Raw genomic sequence first — 25123 nt, 5'->3', positions numbered from 1 at the left:
ATGCTCCCACAAAGAGCAAAAACAATGCAAAAGTTCATTTTGGGAGAGGGTCCGGTTATCCCTTAGAGACCTTGAAACTGCCAGGCCATTAAATGCTAATCAAGGTGGCCAATTGCAATATTCACACTTGCCCCAAACAAACAAGAGTTCTTTCTCCCACTCTGGACATTCCACAGATATTTAAACCCCATTTTCATACTTTCTAACAGACCTCACAACTTCTGAGGATGCCTGCCGTAGATGCTGGCGAAACGTCAGGAGATAATGCTTCTGGAACATGGCCATACAGCCCAGAAAACTCAAAACAACCACACATATTATTACATGGGAGAACATCCATAGAACATAAATCATTTGTTGTTCATTCAAACATACGCTGACTTATTTCAACTAACAGCCTTAATCAATGGCCAATATTTCCTCCAAACAAAAATCTGTAGTGTTAGCTTTAAAAAAATCTACCTAGTCATAATAATATTTGAAGTATATATGCTAAAAAAACTTTAGGACCAAGACTAGAATATAGATTTGTACAAAGTAAAATACTTCTACACTCCCCACAGCTTAATATCAACACTCAGAGATTCCATTTATATAGTATAACCTCCATTCTAACCTCCATGCCTCATCTGTCATTAATAATGGCATACTGAGTCAAAGCTACAATCCAATGTGAATTTATAGACAATGACCTCTTAAAGTTTAGAGGAAAAACAAAAACTGGATTTGGGAACTCCTTTTTACAAGAGACAAAAACATGTACACTGACATGTGCTTTTTACTGTCCTCTCTGCTCATTGCCCCTGTACTTTCTTTTGCTGCAATCCAATGCAGATTATCCAGGGAACGAGGTCCACTGAACTTATTTCTGAGTAGACAAAAAATTGCACTCTTAAAGAACTTCCAAGGTTCCACAAGCCATGTAAAATGTAAAATGAATCCACACCATGTTCTATGGATGTTCAAGCAAATAGGAATGATATTCAAATTTTTGAAATTTTTTTGCAGGTGTGGTATACTCATCTGCAAAGGCAAGATGGTGTTATGGTTAGAGTGCTAGGCTTAGTTTGTGAAGATCTACTTGACATGATGTTTTCCATTTGGTGATACAATGGGATTGATTCATTATATGCTTCAATGAACCTCTTGAAGGATGGGTTTTACTAAAAGTATATATTAATATATATGTAGAATAATCACAGGATGTCTTAAACCTACACCTGTTGATAAACTCTACAAGCTAGCTGGCACTGCCCCCCTAATGTGTGATGGGAAGTTGCTGCTAAATGTGAGAGAAATAAGGTTGAACACTGTGAAAGCCATCCACTGCATGGCTATCAGCCTCCTCCCAGTAGAAAAGCTTTATGAGTACCACCACCCCTCTCAATGTTCTCCGAGCAAGAGTATCCCTCTGGACAGCTAAACCAGGAAATCCCAATTAGATGGCCCCCAATGAGGGTCTTCCTCTAGGGTCAAACCAAGAATGGGCAACTTGGAAGTCCCTGAACAGACTCAGAAGTGGTGTGGGCAGATCAAAAGACAACCTGGCAAAATGGCACTACCTACAAGCATCCTCCACCTTGTGCAACTGTGGAGCAGAACAAACAACTCCGCACCTGTATGCTTGTCCACAATGTCCTGCCTCATGTACAGAGGAAGAATTGTTGGAGGCTACAGACAATGGGGTTGTTGTTGTTGTCCGTTTTTGGTCAAAAAATATTTAGCCGCTTGTGCTCCTCCTATTTTTATCAGTTTTATACTAATTTATGCAATGCTTTTGATACAAAATAAAAAATAAACCTTCCTATTAGGAATTGTGGGAGTTGAAGTCCAAAACACCTGGAGGGCCAGAGTTTGCCAATGCTGATCTATAGTCACCTTCCAAGAAGTTCACCACAGAATTGTACTGGACAGTCTGGGGAATTTATTAAGAATCAAACCCACAAAAGTTAAACTTGTAAATGTAGAGGGCTGACTGTAGCTCAACTAATGATAAATATTACAAACATTCATGGCTTTTTGCTGCCTTTCCATTTCATGTAAAACTTATTTTGTTGGGGAGGGCTAAACAAAGGATTCAAATAAGACAAATTATCATTATAGAGACAGAGAAAAGCAGAGCAAGCTGGCTACACATTCTGGCCATTAAGTACTGCTTGTGCTGTCCCACAGCCAGATCAGCTGACCTTTGCTGAGAAAATGACATTCACATCCATTCAGAAATACAACAAACTGCAAAGAAAAATCAGATCAAGAGGTTAGCTTCCACACAGTTCCTGCCAAGAGAAACCATGTAAGTGTACTACTTCCAGTGAGAAATTTAATGTAGCATCAGGACGTTTGCTCTTTATTTTTCTTGTTCAATGGCTGAACTTCCAGGCATCTTCCACTGGGGGTGGGGAAGACGTCTGTCTGAAATTCAGAGCAACCTTTGTCAGTGTCGGCAAGACTGAGCTACATGATTTAAGGCAGCTTTTATTATTCGTCCTCAGCAGAGTTTGGAAATATTACTTCTCTGGAGAACAATTTCCAGTTTGGAATGTGCAACCCTATCCCCCCCCCCCTCTCAATTTATTGTTCCAAAATGCTGTTAGGAATTGTGGGAGTTGGAGTCCAAAACACCTGGAGGGCCGGTTTGCCCATGCCTGCTCTAAAGTGTAACATTTAAATAGATAAACTATAGTTAACCTAACGAATAAATATGAAACCATTAACCAATTAAATACTCCTGCCTCTCTGTTTTTCAGAAAATTCTTGCAGCTTGGAGGTATTTTGTCAGGTTTTATTTTATACTTGGGATCTATAAGAATGTTGATAAACATCTCATAGAATGTCAGAAGCTAAATCCATGGCTGGAGAGGTCTTATCTCAATATATGGAAGCCAGGGCTCATTCATCCAATAGTAAGGAAAGCTGTGTGCCGTTTTGCTCCGTTTCATTTCTTCTGGCAGCACTTTCAACAGACTCTGGCCAGACATGTAGCCGAGGGGGGGGGGCTTGAGGGGCTTCAGCGCCCCCCCCCCCCCCAAATTCTCATGGTGCATTATTTAAACTGTTATGTTTATTCATATCACCATACTCAATATATCCCATATGCATGGGGGCATTGGGGTAACGATACAAAAGGTTTGCTAGGGTAGACTCTCTTTCTCTCAGACTAAGCCCCCCCCCCGAAACAAACTCAGCCCCCCCCCCCCCGAATCGAAATCCTGGCTACGGGCCTGGCACTGGCAGATGACTGTCACCTTCTTACCTAAACCTTTTGACTGGAAATGCCACAGCCATGGACTGAACATGAGACTTTGAACACAGAGAACATGTATTTTGCAACTAAGCTATAGACTTTCCCCTGCCATAATGTTGTTATAGTTCAGCCTGTGATTGTGTCTGATGTCAATGGGGGTGATGGTTTTCCTGGGCCTGAGCTTTCAAGTCTTGGCCTTTCTGAAAGGCCTGAGGTTTCACATCTTGAAAATGAATGGAGTGCTTCTCCTGTAGATTTTGATGGTCAAATTCCTGAAAGGCACCCACATCAGCCTTTCTCTGGGGAACTGTCTTTTGAGGATGAATTGTCAGGTGTAGAAGTTAATGAGACAGAAGATAGAAGATAGAAGGCAAGACTTTTGTAAACTAAGAGGGATATCCCAAGCTTGCCGAAAGTCAGCCTGTTTATTAGAAAAGAAAGAAAAGAGATCCTGGTTGTAAAGGTAAACAGAATGTTTTCTTCTCACTTCATAAGACAGGAAAAGCTTTATATGAGATGGTAAAAGTATTTTAGATCAGTCTGAGCAATGTTGGAGTATCATGAACATCTTGTTTCCAAGGGGATTTCTAGTTTCATTTTTCAAGTTTTGCCAGGTTCCTGTTCTGTGATTGGATTTCAATGCTGCCTTGTTTCTTTGGATTTTGCATCCTTGGATCTTGTACTTTTATCTTTGCACCTTGAAGTTCATGGACTATCTATTATCTTTGGACTATACTGTTTTGAACTCTACTGTTTTTACCATTTTTATTGCTTTGCTTACATATATCCTTCAATAAACCGCTTGCTGATTTTACTGAACTTGTGTAGTGATTAAGTAGAGATGTGTTCCTGCTCTGGAATACAACAAATGTCAAGAATAAGTCTGTATCTGTGCATGCAATTACTGTTTGTCAAGTTGTCTGGCTGTCAGGTTATCCAGTTTGGAATGTGTGTGTGTGTGCATATGCCAAAATATCTATTTTTCTGCATAGTGATGTACTCAGCGCTTACATTTGATTCATCTCTATGGCCAGAAGGAGAATGCTAACGGATCATCCAAAGCTGGTTTTGACACCAATATGAATCAATAAACCAAATGCACTAAATGACTAATATAATACTGACATGAACTTAATTATATACAAGGAAAGTCTATTTATCAGATAAATACGGTTATTTCAGATAAACATTCAGAAAGTGTCCAGCACATTTAAAACAATGTATCACAATACATTATGCAATAAAGGACTGAACACTATAAAATGCAAGTTCTACTTAACAAACCAGAAAGTAGGAAAATAGTTTCCATGGCAACTCAACCTGCTGTTTATAAAAGGATGAATCCATATTTTTATAATATAATCCTAATTACTGATTTCTGTAGGAAATGTGGATTTGCTGAACTGCATGTTTACTTCTAGCTTCAAAGGAGAGGAGTTTATTGCCATGGCACTTTAGCCTAAATTATCCTGCTTGATATATCATTTTGTTTATTGCATTTTGAATTTCCAAATAAGGTGATCACTTTGTACGATTCAACTCGAAAGTGGTAAAACGTTATAAGTCAGGAATGGGAAACATATATCCCCCAGATGTTCCTGCCCTGCACCTCTCATCAATTGTCGTCAGGATAGCCAATAGGTAAGGATGTTGAGATGCAATCCAACATCTGATGGCCAAGCATTCCCCAGTCCACAAACACCATATTCGTCCAAGCAACTCTGGAAAAGTTACTCCGAAAATCTCTTAGCCAGCATAATAAAAAAAAAACATTTCAAAGTTCCAATGAATTATAAAAACTACAAGCCCATGCTCCTCCTGTATATGAATTAGACAGGTCCCTGATGTTGCAGAAACCTTGGAAACAGTTGGAAAGCTGCAGGGGTGGGGGACCGATTAAGATGGTCCACCCCAGGAGGTTTACGGATCTGGATGGATTCCTGATCATTCTTGGGGATTCAATGAGGCCCCATACACTGCCATATAATCCAGTTTCTGAATCTAGACGATCTGCTTTGAATTGGATTATATGGCAGTGTAGACTCATATAATCCAGTTCAAAGCAGATAATTTGGATTCAGATACTGGATTATATGGCAGTATAGATCCACCCTGAAGTTATACTCTAGACAATCTTATTGTAGTTGCTTGCCTCTGTCTAATGTATGGGGCACCCATATGGCAGCGTATAGTTAAGAGGGTCCAGCAGAGACTATACTATCTGAGACTTCTAAGTAACCAGCAACTGAATGCAAAACTGCTGGTGACTTTCTACCGCTGTTCTATAGAAAGTGCCCTAACCTACTGCATCTGCGCATGGTTTGGTAACTGCACAGTGGCAGATAAGAAGGTGCTTCAATGAGTCACTACTTCTACACAGAGAATCATTTGTTGTCCTCTCCCCTCTTTGGAAGAACTTTAAAGGTCCCACGGTCTTAAGAAAGCTCAGAGCATTCTTAGGGATCCATCTCACCTAGCACATTCTTTTTCTTCTTTTTTTTTTTGAATTATTGCCATCTGACAGATGGTACAGGGTGACAAAGGCAAGAACAGACTGAGAGACAGTTTTTTTTTCTCTAGAGCTGTAACTATATTGAACTCCATGGCTTCACATTGATGTGGCATTGGAGGCTGTGCAGTGGGGTGGGAGTGTGGAGGGATGGGTGTGTTGTTTGTGATGTGTGCTGGGAAAAGCATTTAATTTCATTGTACAATGTACAATTACAGTAAAGTTATCTATTGTATTCTAACTATGTTATCACACTGGGGTTTTGACAAGGGCAATCCCGTTCTTCTGCTTCTTGCAGAATTCTGGGAAATGTAGTTTGGGAAGGCAAGGACCTCTGTAGCAGAGTATTCAAAAGATCACACCCCAAACTACATTTCTCAGAATTCTGCAGGTGGAAGAAGAACGGGTCCGCCTGCGTTAAAGCCTCAGTTTGATAATGTGGCAAAATAAGCAAAGTAAACAGCAGCAATCTCCAGTATGTTCAAGAAGCATAGTCTGGCCACCAATGTGTAAGTCATAAGGAAAGTGGAATCTGGCAAAAGAAAAAGTTAACCCTGGATACAGTTTGGAAGAAATTTTCAATTGCTGTCTAAAAAGTTCAAAACACTTTTGCTCACTTAGGAAAGATTTACTTGGTCTGCTTATTTGACTTTGCATTTGTATGTTGTTAGTCTTGGATAAAATGATCAGCCCCCCCCCCCCCCCCGTCTTATATATTTATTTTAGTAGCTACTACTAAAACAATACTTCAACCATTACTCACTCATAATAAAATAAGAATTACAGTTGCACCATGGCAAGTCTTTGCTGATTCTATTATAGAGTTCCAAGCTCTCATTCACAGCACAGCTTGATTTTGGTTCACTATGCTATATAAAATGCAGAAGTCTGATTTGTTTAATTTAAAATGTCTACCCCATCTAGACAACAAAATTGGCCTTCAAACTAAAAAAACAAAACTTCAGCATAGAAACAATTTAAAAATCTGGCCAATTAATTACAATTAAAAGCAACTGAAACAGTTCAATATTCATTAACTCGTGTAATCAGAGAAAGATGCTAAACAGAAAGGCTAGACAGAAATCAGTCAATGAACAGCAGCGGAAACTACTTGTAAATGTCACTGCAAAATTGCCAAAAGCCAAATTCTGATTATGTCTAATGTGCTTTGGCTTGAAAAAAGAAAAAGAAAAGAGGATGTATATATGTTTACAATCTACCAGAACTTTCTGCAACCTGGAACCCTATTGAGAAGTTGGTCTACAATTCACTGTTTTTCAAAGTGTTGGCACTGTCATTGGGGGCTGTAGCTCAATGCACGTGGAGCGCATCACGGTTAAGGAAGGCTGTAGTAAAGCATAAGCCCCTGCCAACACATCCCTACCAGCACCCTCAGAGAAATACTGTATCTGCTTTTTAAGTAGGATGTGAAGTGAAGGGTTCCAGGTAAATACCAGTCTTTACTAGTGTCGAATAGGACATCGAATCTAAGGTGCACCTCAAATTTCTAATCTCTGGAACCAAAAAGAATATTTTCTGCTGAATGTCATATGCAGAGGCAAAAAGTGCACTCTTTGTAATTTGGTCAAAAAAAGTCTGCATGATAGTGGCTGCCTGCTTATAATTCCTTCTTTAAATGCAAAAGTGTTAGAATACCAATGCTTTCAGCAATGGAAAGGAAGACTTAGAGGAGCATGTATGCTGCAGAATGAATCCACTTTAACTGCACTGGCTCAACCCTATGGGGTCAAGGCATCTATAGTCTGGTATCATGGGGGCTGCTAAAGCACGTTGATACCTCGCCACACTATAAATCCCAGCATTGTATAGCATTGTGCTATGGAAATTAAATTAGAGATGATATCCCTCAAATAGGAGTTCCCGGTGCTCCTGAAGTAGCTTCCCCTTTTGCTTTGACTCAGCATTAAGATTACCATATTATGTGAACTAATGTGCACCCTAATTTTGGAAAACAGGTGAGTATTACATAGCCAAAAATGAAAGATTTGATGGTGCATTAGAATCACACATATAAACCTACCTGTGTCCCTCCATCAGGCCGAAGCTGATGGAGGGGAATGGCTTCCCGACTGGCCTCATTCATGGAACCTTCAAAGCTGCCACCACTACCCCTCAGTTTGGGGGGTCTTGTGAATAAGGACTTTGTTGGAAAGCTGCCACCCATTAGGACCAGGCTGGCGAGTTCACTAGATTCAGCCTGATGGAGGGGCACGACTTCTGCCCCTTGTCTGTTGGCCATTTTGAGGTGAGCAGCAGAATCAACAGGCAAGGGGCAGCTGTGCATTACATTCAACATTTTTTTTTGTAATGTGCACCTTAAAATTTGAGGTGAGCATTACAATCAATGGCGCGTTATATTCCAGTAAATACAGTTGTTCACAAAAATTATCCAATATTACTTTTACTAACTTGTGGTCATCAAGACAGTACAATATTAAAAAGCAAGGCTGGGTAAATGCATATACAAGGTTATGAACCATATAGGACCTTAAAATCATCTGGGGAGGTCCTGCTCTCATTACTGCCTTCGCCACAAGTACGTTTGGCGGAGACGAGAGACCGGGCCTTCTCAGTGGTGGCCCCTCGGCTGTGGAATGCCCTCCCTATATATATTAGATCGGCTATCTCCCTTTTAACATTCTGGAAAAAAATCAGGATGTGGCTTTTTGAACAAGCATTTCCAAATGCAGAGCAACTGACATAGAAAAATGGAACGACGACAATGAGACAGGGCAACATTTTTAACAAGGAGACATGATGAACTTATATTTTATTTTTATGTTTAATTTTTATTATATGTTATGTTTTTAATTGTATTTATGATATTGTAAGCATTGAATTTTACCCTGTTAACTGCCTTGAGTCGCCTACGGGCTGAGAAAGGCGGTATACAAATACAGCAAATACAGCAAATAAATAAATAAATAAATAAATAAGGTTAGGAAATAATCAAGGGAATCATTCTCTCATTGGAAGTCTGTTGGGCAGAAACTACACTCCAAGAGAGAATAAAGCCAGTGGAAGACAGAAGGGAGGCATAAAGTTTCAAAAGAAATCCAGATTACTAAAAAGCCAGGGACCGTCTAAAGACAATTCAGGGTGAGTTTGGATTTATTATTATTGTTATTATTATTTTGCTTGTATGGACTTGCTAAGGACTTCCTTGTTCTGTGCTTGTCTTGGCTTTGACAACTTAGCTGAACAGCTGGACTTTGCTTTTAGTTCTTTTCTGCCACCTGCCTACAGCTCTGTTTTTATTGCATACTAATAAAGAAGAGTGGAAAGCTATGGAAAAACTTAATATGCTTCACTTCCAGAATTAATGTTGTAATTTTGACAAGTTAAATCTGAATTAAGAAAAAATGCAATGCATAGCTTCTTTTTTCATGTCAGGAGCGACTTGAAAAACTGCGCAAGTTGCTTCTGATGTGAGAGAATTGGCCATCTGCAAGGACATTGCCCAGGATGTTTAGATGTTTTACCATCCTTGTGGGAGGCGCATGGAAACCCACTCCTCCTAGAAAACCAGACTGAGCTGAATAACAAAGACGCAGAGATGATTTGGTGCATATTCCGCCATGCATATGGCATCTGTTTCTGTCTACAGTACTTAGCTTGAGCTGTGGTTTTCTGCATGCAACTCCCCAAATCAAGATTACTATGGATGAGCCCAGAGAAGGCATCAAAAGTCTAATGCACATTCCATGCATGTCATATCATCACTGGCCCAGAATAAAAATCTGGTGCAGACAAATCCTTAGAAGCATTTCTTCTGCTGCTTAATCTCTCCGCTAGCAAAAAATAATCCTTTCAAAAGCTGCATATGTCAGAGATGAAAGGGACTGTTGGGTGAGGGAGTGGTTGGTTAGAACCTGAATGATCAGCACTCTGGCCGCAAATCAATTCTAGCTGAGCCCAGCTGCCTTGGGTGTGGTAGGAATTCTCATCTGCATCAAAATATACTCAGTGGGACCTGGATGACCATCATAGCAAAGATGGCAATGTGCATTCACCTTACTCGTCTGTGCAGAAGTGGGCTTCCAGATGCATACCTCTCGTGATGGAATGGGTTAGATATTCAAGGCAGTTTTCTCTTTCCTAGTGCCCTGCAGATGAGTTTATCAGTGACATCCAGAAGGCATGAGGTTGGAGAAGGGTAGTAGAAGTAGTGTCGTAACATACAACCAAATACAATAAAATGCATTTCCGCTTCAGGAAGACTCAGGATGAAGCTACACTTTAAAACTAATGCAGTTTGGCACCACTTTAACTGCAATTACTCAGTGTTATGGATTCATTGGGATTTGTAGTTTGTTGAGGTAACAACATTCTTTGGCAGAGAAGGCAAAAGACTTCGTAAAACTGTAAACTTCCCATTATCCCATAGCATTCAGCTATGGCAATTATAGTGGTGCCAAACTGCATTGATTTTATAGTGTAAATACAGTTCTTAGATTCTCCACACATTATCCAGCATATTTGAACAGATACCACTGATATGCACAACTTATCCTGGGTGCAATATTCAGGGGGTTTTTTTTGGGGGGGGGGTCAGATTTGCAGTATTAGAATAGAGGCCCCGGTGACACAGTGGGTTAAATCCCTGTGCCGGCAGGACTGAAGACTGACAGGTTGCAGGAACAAATCCGGGAAGAGGCAGATGAGCTCCCTCTATTAGCTCCAGCTCCTCATGTGGGGACATGAGAGAAGCCTCCCACAAGGATGATAACAACATCAAAAATCATCCGGGCGTCCCCTGTGCAATGTCCTTGCAGATGGCCAATTCTCTCACACCAGAAGCAACTTGCAGTTTCTCAAGTCACTCCTGACACAACAACAAAAAAGTATTAGAATAGAAAATAAAAGGAACAGAGAGAAAAATGAAGAGCAATTGGAAAGTGGAGATGAAGTGGAAAGACACCAAAGTGCCACTATTCAGACAGGAATCTGAGCATCATTTCATTTCTAATTTTTCAACCATTTGTCTTTAGTAAAAGCAAAATCCCAGCACTTCCTATCTAATGAAATTTTTGTTTTCTGGGGGAAGCCCACAAGACAACCTCAGTGTCTCTTCAAGATGTTGTGTCATGCAATCCTATGAGCATTGTGCTGACTAATACGTAACCCATTACTTCAATACTGGAAGCACTCAGCTGGGATCTAGGTAAACAGTTCATGCTTTAGAGGATAAGAGATTTGCTTCACAGTGGTTGTATTCTCTTGCTGTTCTGATAAACCATTGCTATGCATTCCCTTATTTAGTCAGAGTCTTATCTGCTGACGTGAGTGCTTTCAATATGTCATTTACACCCTACCCCAACTGTGTCCCCCAAGGAGACTCTCATTCCTGCCTATGTAATGTAGATGTGAAATGCTGAGCACACTGGACATATAAGTTAACATTGCTTAAGAGCGTGATTGGCTTAGAAGTGCCAGGAAACTGATATGGAGGGTGCAGCTTAAGTCTCAGCAGACAAGGCCCCTGTCATGCTAAGGGCAGGCTCGGTGTCCTCCTTGGAAGCAAGAAACACAGGCTCCCCAGAAAATACAGCTATTTCTTTATTTATTTCATATCAAAAGCATTGCATAAATTAGTATAAAATTGATAAAAATAGAAGAAGCTCAGGCGGCTAAATATCTTTTGACCAAAAACGGGCAACGGCAATGGCATTGTCTGCAGCCTCCAACAATTCTTCCTCTGTACATGAGGCAGGGCATAGTGGACAAGCATACAGATGCGGAATTGTCTGTTCTGCTCCACAGTCACACAAGGTGGAGGATTATTGTAGGTAGTACCATTTTGCCAGGTTTGTCTTTTGATCTGCCCACTCCACTTCTGAGTCTGTTCAGGGACTTCCAAGTTGCCCATTCTTGATTTGCCCCTGGATAAAGACACTCGTGGGGGGCCATCTAGTTGGGATTTCCTGGTTTGGCTGCCCAGAGGGATACCCTTGTTGTTGCTGGGGGGACGCAAAGAAGAGTGGTAGTTCTCATAAAGCTTTTCCTTGATTTTAGTCTACTGGGAGGAGGCTGGTAGCCATGCAGTGGATGGCTTTCACAGTGTTCAACCTTATTTCTCTCACATTTAGCAGCAACTTCCCATCACACATCGAGGGGGCAATGCCAGCTAGCTTGTAGAGTCTATCAACAGGTGTAGATTTAAGACATAAAACATGATACAGCTATGATTTAAACCTAGTGTTTTGGAAACAAATAACTGAAACAAACAGAAAGCAAATACAAAAACAAGCTGGCCAAAAGTCAAGTCTCTAAGGACCTGTGTTGGTTTGTGGGGGGGGGGGGGGGAGTTTAAAGAGCAAGACTCTACACAGCTATTCAAAATCAATTGAAAGTTTCAGTCTTTTTCTCTTCTTTCTTTCCTTCAGGATGTTTATTTTGAAGTGAAAAGTATGCATACAAATACTATATTGTGGTTGTATGGATCATTTGTAGCATTCCCTGTATTTAAGTGATACTTTGTGTTGATAAACTGTGGAAAGGAACTAAACAGTAACTAAAACCATATTTATTTACCCACCATTCATCATACTATTAGTTTTTTTTATTTTGTGTCCAAAGCATTGTGTAAATAAATAAGTATAAAACTGATAAAATAAAGGGAGCACAAGCAGCTAAATAGTTTTAGATCAAAAACGGGCAACAGTGACTGTAACTTTAAACATCTGGGAATGAGGCAGGGCATTGTGGGAAGCATACAGATGCTGAGTTGTTTGTTTGCACAAGGTGGAGAATTCTTCCAGGTAGCGACATTTTGCCAAGTTGTCTTTTAATCTGCCAACTTCTGAGTCTGTTCAGGGAATTTCAAGTTGCCCATTCTTGGTTTGCCCCTGGAGGAAGACCCTCGTAGGGGGCATCCAGTTGTAATTTCCTGATTTTGCTGTCTACAGGGATATTCTTGCTGTTGCTGGAGGAACATTTAGATGAGCAGTGGTTCTCATGAAACTTTTTCTTGATTTGAGTCTATTGGGAGGAGGCTTAGCCATACAGTCAGGGGCGACTCAACCATTACGCAAAGTAAGCACTTGCAGTATAGTTGATTTTGCCCAGGGGCGCTCTTGAGGAGCTCTTGGGGGAAAATAGACCTTGACATATGCAAGTTGTAGTTCCTGGGATGTATAGTTCACCTATAATCAAAGAGCATTCTGAACTCCACCAATGATGGAATTGAACCAAATATGGTACACAGAACTCCCATGATGAACAGAAAATATATATCAGTGATTGGTTTTGGGTTTTTTTTGGGGGGGGGAGGCAAAATACTGTTTGCTTACCGTTGAAAATTACCTAGGGCCACCTCTGCATACAGTGGGTGGCTTTCACAGTGTTTGACATTATTTCTCTTGCAATTGGCAACAACTTTGGCCAGTAGCTGGCCACTTGGAGTGCTTTGGATGTTGCTGTAAGAAGGTCCTCCATTGTGCATGTGGCAGGGCTCAAACTGCATTGTAGTGGACTCCATCCACTTTGTAGCCCCATTTCTTAAGGTTGCCTCTGCATCTTGTGGTGCCAGAGCACAGTCTGTTCAGCACCTTCCAAGTCACCCAGTCTTCTATGTGCCCAGGAGTGAGTCATTCGGTATCAGCCATGGATTGAGGTTCCAGGTTTTAGCCTGCCACTTTTGGACTCTCACTTACTGAGGTATTCCCACAAGTATCTCTGTAGATCTTAGAAAGCTATTTTTTGATTTAAGGCATTGGTGTGATGGCTAATATCCAAACGGGATGGGCCAGAGATGTCACTGCCTTGGTCCTTTCATTTTTGGCTGCTATTTCTCGGTGGTTGTAAGGTGGTGCAATACCGGCTAAACAGTATAATTTCTACACACATACACACACACACACACACACACACATACATACATACATTTGGTAAGTTCAAGGGAATATTTTACTCATCCACTCAGAAATTGCTGTCACTTCCACCATTGCTTGCCACCAAAATCCAATGATACAGAAAAAGAAACTCATACTTCTATGTTAAAATAAGATGCACATGAAGCAAACATCTTGTTCAAACTATGAACAAACTATCACCAAACCATGAACAGTTTGGTGATACAGTCACCAAACTGTATCAGAGCATGGCAATATAAAGATGCCCAGAAGAAGATGTGCCCATCAGATCATGAGTTGCACATCCTGGTTAGAAAACAACACATCACAGATACAATAAATTATATGACCAGTTTCTCTCTTTCTCTCTGCCAAATACATACATTAAAATAAGCAGGGACAGCTTAGCTCATTCTGATCCGTTAGACTGATGGGAGATACAACTTGTCCCTCTTCTTAATGTGAAATCTGCCTTCTGCATCTTTGTTCCAGTTCATGCACGCCTGAACCAATCTCTGTTTTTAGACTGCAAGCAAAATCTTTTTTCCCCTTCTTTTAAGCTAGTGATACAATGAGAATGTTTACTTCTTGTCCTGTTTTTTTTTAAATTGATTCATGCATTTGATAATGAATAATTTATCATCTAAATGCCTCAGGATGTCTGTTTGTTGTTATTTTGGAAATACAGCCAAGCAGTTTAAGGTAATATTTTCAAAATGTTTAGGTCAATCCAGTAACCAAGCATTTGGCAACCTCTAAATAACAGGTCTCTGAATGCAGAGTTATCACAGGAGAGAGACAAAAAGGCAGGAACTTAGTATGGAGACTGCAAACCTTCTTTCTGAAGCAGCTGCATTTGGACAGCAGACAAGGAAGAAGAAAATGACTCTACCCATCTATTTCCCCTTGCTCAAAAGTTTCCTTAATAGGAAATTATGTCCAAGCAGTGCTAAAGGAGAGTTGAAGTCCCCCCACCCCTGGGAATGCATTCCAATCTCTGAACTAAACTGCCACAGAGTTCCCCCTTTCACTGGATGTGTAAATACTGTATAATAAAAGTAGCTTTTTATAAGCTAGCTGGTGTTCATCGAGCAGCTCAGCAGCTGCAAACCATTATTTATAGCCTTGCGGTGCTTTGCGTGTAGAAGAACTCACAAGTCCAGAATCTGCAATATTAAGAGTATGCCTTCTGCTAATCCCACATACGTGCCTGTCTCTGAATTTTGTTTTATTTTACTTTACTTCACTTCATTCTTACACTGAGCCTTGTTTGAGTGCTGGACAAGGAACTTCAGAAGTCCGGAGATCAAATCCACATTCAGGTGACTTTGTGCAAGTCTTATACTTTAACCTGAAGAGGAAGGCAATGGTAAACCTCCTCTGAATAAATCTTGCCCAGAAAATCCCATAAATGGGCTGCCATAAATCAGAGTTAGACTGGAGACGCACAGTAACCGAAGCAACAGCAACAACCTTCCTTTATTATACCCTAATTTTAAAAATCAGGGCAAAATCACATGTGAAGAAAGTTAGTGGTCCCAAGCACAATTTTTTTCTGCTCATGCTCATCTACTGTGACAAATCAGTGACTTAGTCCACACTGGCACAGCTCACTTGCTTAACTAAACCAATTATTACTTTCTTAATTACCAGTCCAGCAGAAATCTTGGTTTTGCAAACACTTCATATAATTTCTTTTAATTTGCTGCTTCTGCTGCCATTGCTGCAGTCGGTGCTACTCTATCATATTAAGTTAATTTACAGTTTCCATAATTAACCGAGAATAAAAAATTATTCGAGAATAAAATGCAATCATTTTATAAAGGGTTTAAGTTAGGGTATAATTAATTAATATTTACTCCTGAATGGACTATAATTGATAGAATAATATTTAATTCATTAAAAGAAATTAATCTTTTCAAATAGGAATCAGTTAATTCATAGTGCAATTGGCACCCCCGGTGGCATGATGGGTTAAATCCTTGTGCTGCCAGTTCGAATCTGGGGAGAGCGTGGATGAGCTCCCTCTGTCACCTCCAGCTCCCCATGAGGGGACATAAGAGAAACCTCCCACAAGGATGGTAAAACATCAAAACATGCCGGTGTCCCTTGAGCAATGTCCTTGCAGATGGCCAATTCTCTTACACCAGAAGCAACTTGTGGTTTCTCAAAGTGCTTGTGACACGGAAAAAAAATAGTTTAATTGAAGGAATTCTATATCTTCACATTAAACAAAAAGCACAGTGACATAAATATTTTTAGAGGTTCCTATATATATATATATATATATATATATATTCATTCATTCATTCATTCATTGGTGGCTATTTCTGCCAATTTTATCTATTAAAATTCTAGTGATCACACATTTACTGTTAATCTCTGTCCCTTTGGGTGAATGTAAAGCAAGCAGCTGGTCATCTGGAAAATATGTCCCAAGTTCTACACTTCTAACATGTAAACATTGTTTAATGTAACATATATGGACAGAAATTCCAAAAATGCTACCACTGGAGCTAATGTATTGCTGTAGTGTTAACTTGCCTGCTAGTTCAGCTTTTTAATTTAAGAAAATAAATAAATTAGTTCACTAAATTAATCATATCACAGTTGAAAATCTGTTAAGCTTCATTTAAAAAAAACACACATCTCAAAATCCTGTTTCCCATATCAAATTGAAATGACCTGATACATTAATAATTACTTTACTTGTTAATGTATCTGACTTTTAACAATTTAAAAACAGCATTAAATTATTATTGAAAATATAATAACTTGTGCATTTAAAAGTCAATTTTAACTACAGTGGAACCTCTGTTTAAGAGAGTCTCAACTTAAGAGCATTTTGAGTTAAGAGACATCGCTTGGCCCAGGTTTTACTTTGACATACGAGCAGTGTTTTGAGTTTAGTAGTGCTTGTATATGAGGGGGTGCTAGCACAATATTACAGGGCTTTAGGGCTTCAAGGGAGCAGCCTCCATGCCTCATGCCTCAGTGCTCTTGTCCGCTTTGAGAGATTGCTGCCTAATTTGCTCATGTCTGTTTTGAGGAACTTTGGTTTGGTTGATTTTATGTAATTTTTATTCCTGGTATGTTTGGCTTTATGAAGACAGAGAGGGAAAGGGAGCAAGAGAGGGAGAGAGGCTGGAATGAGTACAGTATGAAGAAAACAATGCTTCTGCATCTTCATTTTGTGCTTCTTTGCCACAACTTTGTACTTCTGTTATTTTAAAGTTGATCATTCTTTTTATTGTTCTGTGTGAATGTGCATTTATACATTATTTGTTATTCATGTAGTGCATTTTTTAATTTAAAAACACATAACAAAAATGGGAGGAGGGTTTGAGGGGGCGGAACAGATTAATAACATTTCAATGGGCAAATTCGCTTTGAGTTAAGAGCATTTTGAGTTAAGAAATCGGTCATGGGCAAAAATAAACTCTTAAGTCAAGGCATAACTGTTATTGTTTCCAAGTTCTGAGAAAACTAGCTATTATAGGAAGAAAATGGGCAAAACACTACAAGAACAGGATGGTTTGTTCTAATCTGTACATTAAGTACTCCATTGCTTGCTTCAGCTGAACATCAGAAGAAACTTGATGAAGATAAGAACAATAGCAATATCTAGGGACCTAAGGTTGAGATCCATGGATCCTAGGACTCTTTCACACTGCACAATTATAACTCTATGAGTTCACTTTAACTGCCATGGCAAAAATCTTTGGAATCCAGGGTTTGTATCCACATGATGCACTTGAGCTCTTTAATTCTAAATGTGCCTCCTTCAAATGCAAAACCTAAGATTCCACAGATAGAACTATGACAGTTGAAGCAGAATCATAGTGTAACAATTGTGTAACATGAAATGGTGCTGCGTATTTTGTTCCATTGATGAACTCTGCCTACCCTCCAACATTGGGCATTCCATAGCTTGAGAACCACTGGCCTAGAATTGATGTTGGCTCCCTCTTGCTGCAACTCTTGAGATCCAAGCTAAAGTAATTCCTTGCTCGTGCTTCACAGGAATATTGAGCTTTGTTGATAGGAAAATGTGTTTGATTACCTCTTCTGTAGCAAGATCTATTACTGTGAAGATCTGTTGGCGGCCAGTGAATACCTTGCCAAAATTCTGCTAATGAAGTCATGCTCTTCTTAGTATTGCCGCTGTTGCTGTATTTGTTCTATGTCTGATGTTCAGACCAGAGCTTAGAGAGTTGTTTTAAAATATAAATTAGACACAATTCCATAAAAGTGGGGAAACTGCAATTTAAAAAAAAAATACCTAGAGGAACACATCTCTGGCAATCTCTAGATCCACTGGTTTTTGGTTTTTTTTTGTCTTGTCAGGAGCGACTTGAGAAACTGCAAATCACTTCTGGTGTGAGAGAATTGGCCGCCTGCAAGGACGTTGCCCAGGGGACGCCTGGATGATTTCATGTTTTTTTATCATCCTTGTGGGAGGCTTCTCTCATGTCCCCGCATGAGGAGCTGGAGCTGGAGGGAGCTCATCCGCCTCTCCCTGGATTCGAAACTGTGACCTGTCGGTCTTCAGTCCTGCCGGCACAGGGGTTTAACCCACTGCGCCACCTGGGGCTCCAGGTCCATTGGTGCGATCACAGAATTGTGCTGGAGAACTGAGTGAATCCAATGGAGGCCATGTTAATCAAATATACAAAAGTAGAGGACCAACTGTATATCTACACTCCAGTTATCACTTCAATATACCCTCAAGTTTATTTAAGTCAATATAAAATACAGAATTAATCATATAATTTTAATTATTTTGTGTTATGGACCTACTCTTCATGATTTGCTAAAAAAAAAAATGTGTAACCCCCCCCCCCCCACACACACACACAGGTGTTTTTTTTTCTGACTATGGGACTGCTTCCAACTTTCCCAATATGGCAAGGATAATCCTGATTAAGCCTCTGTGGTTCTACTTTTTTAGATGCTTTTGAAACATCTTCATTTCTTTTGCATTCTCATCCTATCTGCCTTCAGCTTACTTCAGTTTCTGCAAATTGAATTCAAATGGCAAAACTAATTCACACTCAATAAACTCAGAAGGGCACAGAAGAGAGGGTGGAATCTTGCCCTTCCCAGTAGATTCGGGTAAAAGCAAACTGCTGCAGCCTGGAATTTTAGAAGGAATTTTTAGAAAAGCAATGTCACCTCAGGTTAGCAATTGGACATGAGATCACCAATGAATACCAGGTGGTTTTTTTTCATGTCAGGAGCAACTTGAGAAATTGCAAGTCATTTCTGGTGTGAGAGAATTCACTGTCTGCAAGGATGTTACCTGGTAGATGCCAGGATGTGTTACCATCCTGTGGGAGGCTTCTCTCATGTCCCAGCATGAGAAGCTGGAGCTGACAGATGGGACTCACCCCGCTGTCTGGATTTGAATCACCGACCTTTTGGTCAGCAGTCTTGATGGCGCAAGGGTTTAACCAATTGCACCTATATTACAGAGGAACGAGCTGGCAAAACCACCTCTGAGTGTTCCTTGCCTGAGAAAACCACACAAAAAAATCCCTGTGATTGCCATAAATTGACAGATGGACGATCTGTAAGATCAGACAAAATAAATAAATAAATGAATACAATCTATTGAAGGAGAACCTGTGAAGATATTCCTGTTATTCAACTTGGTTATAATGGGAACTTATTTTTTTTAATTGTAAAATACAACAGTTAGGTACATTATGCAAACAGCATTAACACAGCAGACATCTAAGCACTTTCCAGTCACTGGTTGCTTCATGAATAATGTGAACTACAGATAAAAAAATTAATGAGGCAAAAAATTCTAAATAAGTCTAAGTGATATGATCACTCTCTATAGGTACTAAAGTTGTTAGTATAGAAGCGTGACTGACTTCTGTCTTGGGGCTTCAAATACCTAAATATGTAATTTCATTACAGTGAAGTACTGAAAGCAAGTAAACATTAGTTAAGGAAATGGTACATTCAAAAGCCTGTAATTCAAAATAATGTAAACAGCCATCTTACAAAAGTCAGTGGATATACTGAGATAAAATCATACATTTGCTATCAACTAGAAATGTAACAGCACAGTCAAGTAAATATTTCATTGGTCATATTTCTAAAAAGCCTCTTCCAATCTTTCTTTTTAAATCCAGGCACCTTTCAAGCACATCTCTGCATTTTGTTTCGTCAAAGAAAAGGTATTTATTCACAATTTTTATAGATATTATTTATTTATTTATTTATTTATTATTATTTATTTATTTTTTGCATTTATTGACCGCCCCTCTCAGCCCGAGGGCGACTCGGGGCGGTGAACAGCAACAAAAAAGGACAGTGTACAATAAATCTAGACAATACAAACCAGACAATACAACATGACATATACTTATACTAAAAATCCGCTTCGTCAGGTCCTGGGGTCATAGCCAATTTCATAATCCTAGTCCATTCCAGTGTCGTTCAAGATATTCTCAGTTGAAGGCCTGCTCGAAGAGCCATGTTTTCAGGCCCCTACGAAAGGCCAACAAGGAGGGCGCCTGTCTAACTTCAACAGGGAGGGTGTTCCACAGCCGGGGGGCCACCACCGAGAAGGCCCGCTCTCTCGTCCCCGCCAGGCGTGCCTGTGAGGCAGGCGGGACCGAGAGAAGGGCCTTCCCGGATGATCTCAAGGCCCTCGTGGGCTCATAGGCCGAGATGCGGTCTGCAAGGTATTTTGGGCCGGAACCGTTTAGGGCTTTGTAGGATAGTACCAGCACCTTAAATTGGGCCCGGTAGCGGATCGGCAGCCAGTGGAGCTGGGACAGCAGGGGCGTTGTATGCTCTCTGCGTCCTGCTCCCGTTAACACCATGGCTGCCGCGCGTTGGACTAGCTGAAGCTTCCGGGCCGTCTTCAAGGGCAGCCCCACGTAGAGAGCGTTGCAGTAGTCGAGGCGGGATGTGACCAAAGCATGTACCACCGTGGCCAAGTCAGACTTCCCAAGATACGGGCGCAGCTGGCGCACGAGCCTAAGCTGTGCAAATGCTCCCCTGGTCACCGCTGAAACCTGAGGCTCCAGGCTCAGCGCTGAGTCCAGGGTCACACCCAAGCTAGTAACCATTCCAGATTGAGAAGGCTGGATCTCTGGAATACACCCAGTTTGATGCTGATAATTAAAAAAAGAATGCACCTTCCTATGCTGGTTATGCAGTCCATGTATCACCTGCCTGTAGAAAGAGACAATCAACAAATATGATGTCCTGCAGGCTATAATTCAGTGGAAAACACTGGGGGGGAAAGACCTCTAGGTATGCCTTTTCTAAAAAGACTATGAAATATATGTCATTGCCAGGAAACTGGCAAGTCTGAGAGGTTGAGGACCACGAGAACAACCTTGGGGGCCACCAACAAGGCTATACTTTGTTTCCCCGTGGCCAAATGAGAAAGCTGGCCTTGAATCCAAAAATTCCAAAGCATACCCTGTACCACTGGGCAACAGCACTGGTATTGACTCCATCATGGCTTCCCCCCTGCCCTATCACATGGGGAGGCCTTTTTTTTTTCTTTTTTTCTTTTTTTGGGCAGGCTCGATCCATTTTTCCCTATGGAAAAATGGGGAGCCTGCCATTATTCATCACCACCATTTTTTCTGCAGTGGGCGTGTTCAACTTCTGCCACAGAGCCAGCCCGGAAGTAGTTATCTGGGGTGTGATGACAGCCATCAGGTTCCATGGCTGAAGTCGTAAACTCCCGTCACCAGCGCCAAAAAAGAGGTCCTAAGGCAGATAATGTGTTGACATGAAGTCACGGTAAATAAAGATGAATCACTTCATACTGAACAAGCACTAATGTATTTTGACGATCAACTTTATCTTTCAAAAGGTTTGCTCTGCATGAGGGATAGGAAAAGTATCTCCAGTTAAGACAGGACTGAAATTTGATTGATCCATCACCTTTGACTATGCTATGACTAAGAATTATGGACATTGCAGCCCCACAACATCTGAATAGCCACACATTTCATGGATTTATCCATTGATTTATGCATATTTACATTTTAACATAATCATTAGCATCTTTAGACTTTATCACATGAGCCATGCAAAATGTCCCACTTTGCCACTGAACAGAGGGGCAGTGAGGTATATCTGTTGCCTCGCACACCGCTCCCTCATGGTGACACTTTTCCCATCACATGTGGGAAGCATCACCTGAGTGGTGAGGATCTATGCTAGCTCAATTGGAGGCAGCACAACATGGGCAGGCCCCCATATTGGGAGGGAAGTGTTGTATGACACTTCCACTCCAGTTGTGGGCGGGGCCTTCGCCAGAAGTCTAGCAATGTCATGGGATGGGAAGGATGCCCATCCATTGCTGGACTGGCGAAGCATCCTAGGACACTACCCAAACACCATCTGATGAGGTCCTGTATCTCTAATTGTGTTTTAAAAACTATTGGAATATAAACTCCATGCAACCTTAAGCTCTTAAACATTTCAACTTAATTGTTTTTTGCTTGATTTTGGACACAACTTTGTTTGTTGCCTTATCTGCATACAATGCTGATGCCATTATAGTGGCACGACATCCAGCAGTCAACTTAAAATGCACAAATACAGTATTTTTTTGGTCACAGAAATGTGCTGGATCCATGAAAACCTGATTACTGGATTATGCATTGCCTTCCCATCCTTCATTTAAGGCTTGGAAAGCTATTGCTGATCAGCCATGACAAAACTGGGCCAGAATGGACCATAAAAAGGCGCCTTCATATGTTCACATTTGGCTAATTTTCCCATATGCCACATGGGTGATTTCCAAAAGCTATTGCCCATTGTAAACAAATACTTCTTTATTAACCTATTGACAGCTATATCATTTGTAAGCAATAATTTAAAAACCATGGCGCCTTCTGAATTCTCCATTATCTTTCTGATGGTCTCCATCCATCCTTGTGTATAACAGTTTTGTCAGAACATATTAGATCACAAAACTATTCAGCCACAAAGATGTATCACCTGGATGCAATTATTCTGTTTCTGGGTATTTTGAATTTAATGTGTCAAAAACCAAGGTTTGTTTTAATGTCTCTCTTGCCCAGAGCTTGAACTAAATTTGGTCCCTGTGGCCTGTAACTGTGTTTAACATTCTATCTGTTGTCCTTAGGTGCAGAACTTGAAAACTAATACATTGATTTATGCATTGCCCAGATTGTTACTAGCTATTACAGTAAAAAAAATAAAAATTGAGATTGATAAGAAAATAGTATAAAGCTTGAAAAATCCATTCCAAATGCTTCTAAAAATTGTATTTAAAACAACATTTTGAACATAATCAGAAAACATTACTTACAGGTGGTGATGTGCCTATCCCTAAAATTACTTTTGAATACTAGTTTTATTTTATCCTGATTACTGTACTTGCAACGTGTTAAAAATGCATGTTATTTGTAGCCTGTTACTTCAAAGCCATATGCATATGCATAGGTAAAGGTTTTCCCCTGACATTAAGTTCAGTTGTGTCCCACACGGGGAGCTGGTGCTCATCTCCATTTCTAAACTGAAGAGCCGGCGTTGTCTGTAGACAGCTCCAAGGTCATGTGGCCAGCATGACTGCATGGAGTACCATTACCTTTCCGCCAGAGTGGTACCTATTGATCTACTCATATTTACATGTTTTCCAACTGCTAGGTTGGCAGAAGCTAGGGCTAACAGCGGGAGTTCACGCTGCTCGCCAGATTCGAACCTTCAACCTTTTGATCAGCAAGTTCAGCAGCTCAGTGGTTTAAACCACTGCACCACCAGAAGCACACACATACTTCGATATTATGCATTGAAACATTGATTCATTTAAACATGAAATATGGAATAGTGGTTTCTGCTTCACAGCCACACAATAAGCAACAATCCCCAGGTTCTTACCTAGAAGCTGCAATTTCAGATTTCTGTCTGGCAATGGCCGCTGCCCTCTGAGCCCCTTCCACGCTCCGGTCCACTTTCTGCCTTATCTTGGCACTTTTCAGAGGTATCACCCGCTTCTTCATGCCTTTGATCAGGACATTCATTCGGTATTTCCCTTCTTCCTTCTTACCATCAGGCAATGTGGTGCAACCATATCCATGCCGTACGTTATCTAGCCATTCGCCCTCATACTTCAGCCCACTCGACCGCTCGCTAACACCAAACCCCGAGCGCTTGTCATTCTTCCACTCGCCCATGTAGGACTCTGTAGTGGTGGCATCAATATCGGCATCAAATGGTGCAAAGTCCTCTCCCTCTGCTCCTTCTCCCAGGCTGGCAGTGGAAGTAGCATCACTACCAGCGGAGCTCATGCCACTCTCACTCTTGAGGAAGCTGAGTCGACTCCTCTGGCTGGTCAAGGAAGTCTTGGAGTCAGCTTTCTTCAGCTTCCCAAACAAGGAACTCCGACGGAAGAGACCTCCCTTCTTCAGCTTGGCAGCATCCACATCCGCGTACAAGCTGAGTGCAAAACCTCCCCGTGTGATAGTCGGTGTCATGGGAAGATTTTCCAGGTTGGCAGTTGGGGAGTCATGTTGCAGCAGGGTGCCATTGCTGTGCTCACTACGGAGAGAAGTGAGGGAGGTCCTTAGAGGGTTGCGGACAACAGCCGCAATGCCATACGGGACACTCTGGCGGACGCCATAACCATGCCGCATGCCATTGGTGAACTGACCTTGGTAAGTACCTAGAATAAAAAGTAAGAAGTAAGTTACATCCATGGCATTGTTCTCACTGATAATGTATACTACGACACCCTTATCCATGAATTTGATGTTCATGGTTGAATTTGATGTTCATACCCACACTGCAAAAACTTTCTCCCTGAAAGTTTTGTGAGTCTCTCTAGGTCCTCTAATGCAAAGGTTCATAAACCTTAAACTTGATAAAATTTTATGTCATCCCTGGTACAAAAAATATATATAATAGGCATAAAGATCCAACACCAATTCAAAATAATTCAACGTTTACAAGGCTTGCTAAACAGGCTGATTTTCTCTTTTGTGGAGTATATCTGAAGCAGAGTCAACTGTAAACAATGCATGTTATTGCCATGGGTGGAATTCAGAAACCTTTTACCTTTGTCTGTTGTCTAAAGGCATCAAATAGTTGCCATTTGTAAAGCTGCCTTGACTCGCCTTCGGGGTAGAGAAAGGTGGGATATAAATAGAGTAAATAAATAAATAAATTTCTTATACCTGGGGTCTCTGGGCTGAGGTGAACCCTCCACTCAAGGCAGCATCAATGGTAGATGAATGCTCAAGGGTTATATAGTGTATCAGCAAACAAAGAAAATCAAACTGCATAAGCACAGAGTTATAAGGTAGAAACTGCCCTCCTGAGTTGCTCACTCATTTTAAAGGGAATCGCTTCCAACATCCCTCTCAAAAGCAATCTCGTATTTTTCCAAGAAGAGCTTTCAGAACACAAGGATTGTCTCTAATAAATAATGACACTTCCTCCATATCATAATTTAATGAATGTAGGCAGACATAAAGGGGCCATACA

At 40.7% G+C, this 25123-nt stretch overlaps 1 protein-coding gene across 1 annotated transcript in view; it reads right to left on the bottom strand.

Moving 5' to 3' along the window:
* The window catches only part of JPH2 (junctophilin 2), an 86523-nt gene that overhangs the window by 47258 nt on the left and 14142 nt on the right, over nt 1-25123 (bottom strand). Inside the window, exon 2 of the mRNA XM_060772175.2 lies at nt 23519-24302. Coding sequence (XP_060628158.2) covers nt 23519-24302 — 784 coding nt within the window. The remainder of the gene's footprint in view (nt 1-23518; nt 24303-25123) is intronic.

Source organism: Anolis sagrei, chromosome 4 (genome assembly GCF_037176765.1).
Source record: "Anolis sagrei isolate rAnoSag1 chromosome 4, rAnoSag1.mat, whole genome shotgun sequence".
In the NCBI taxonomy this organism is placed as follows: domain Eukaryota; kingdom Metazoa; phylum Chordata; class Lepidosauria; order Squamata; family Dactyloidae; genus Anolis; species Anolis sagrei.
This window is presented reverse-complemented; position numbering and strand designations above follow the sequence as displayed.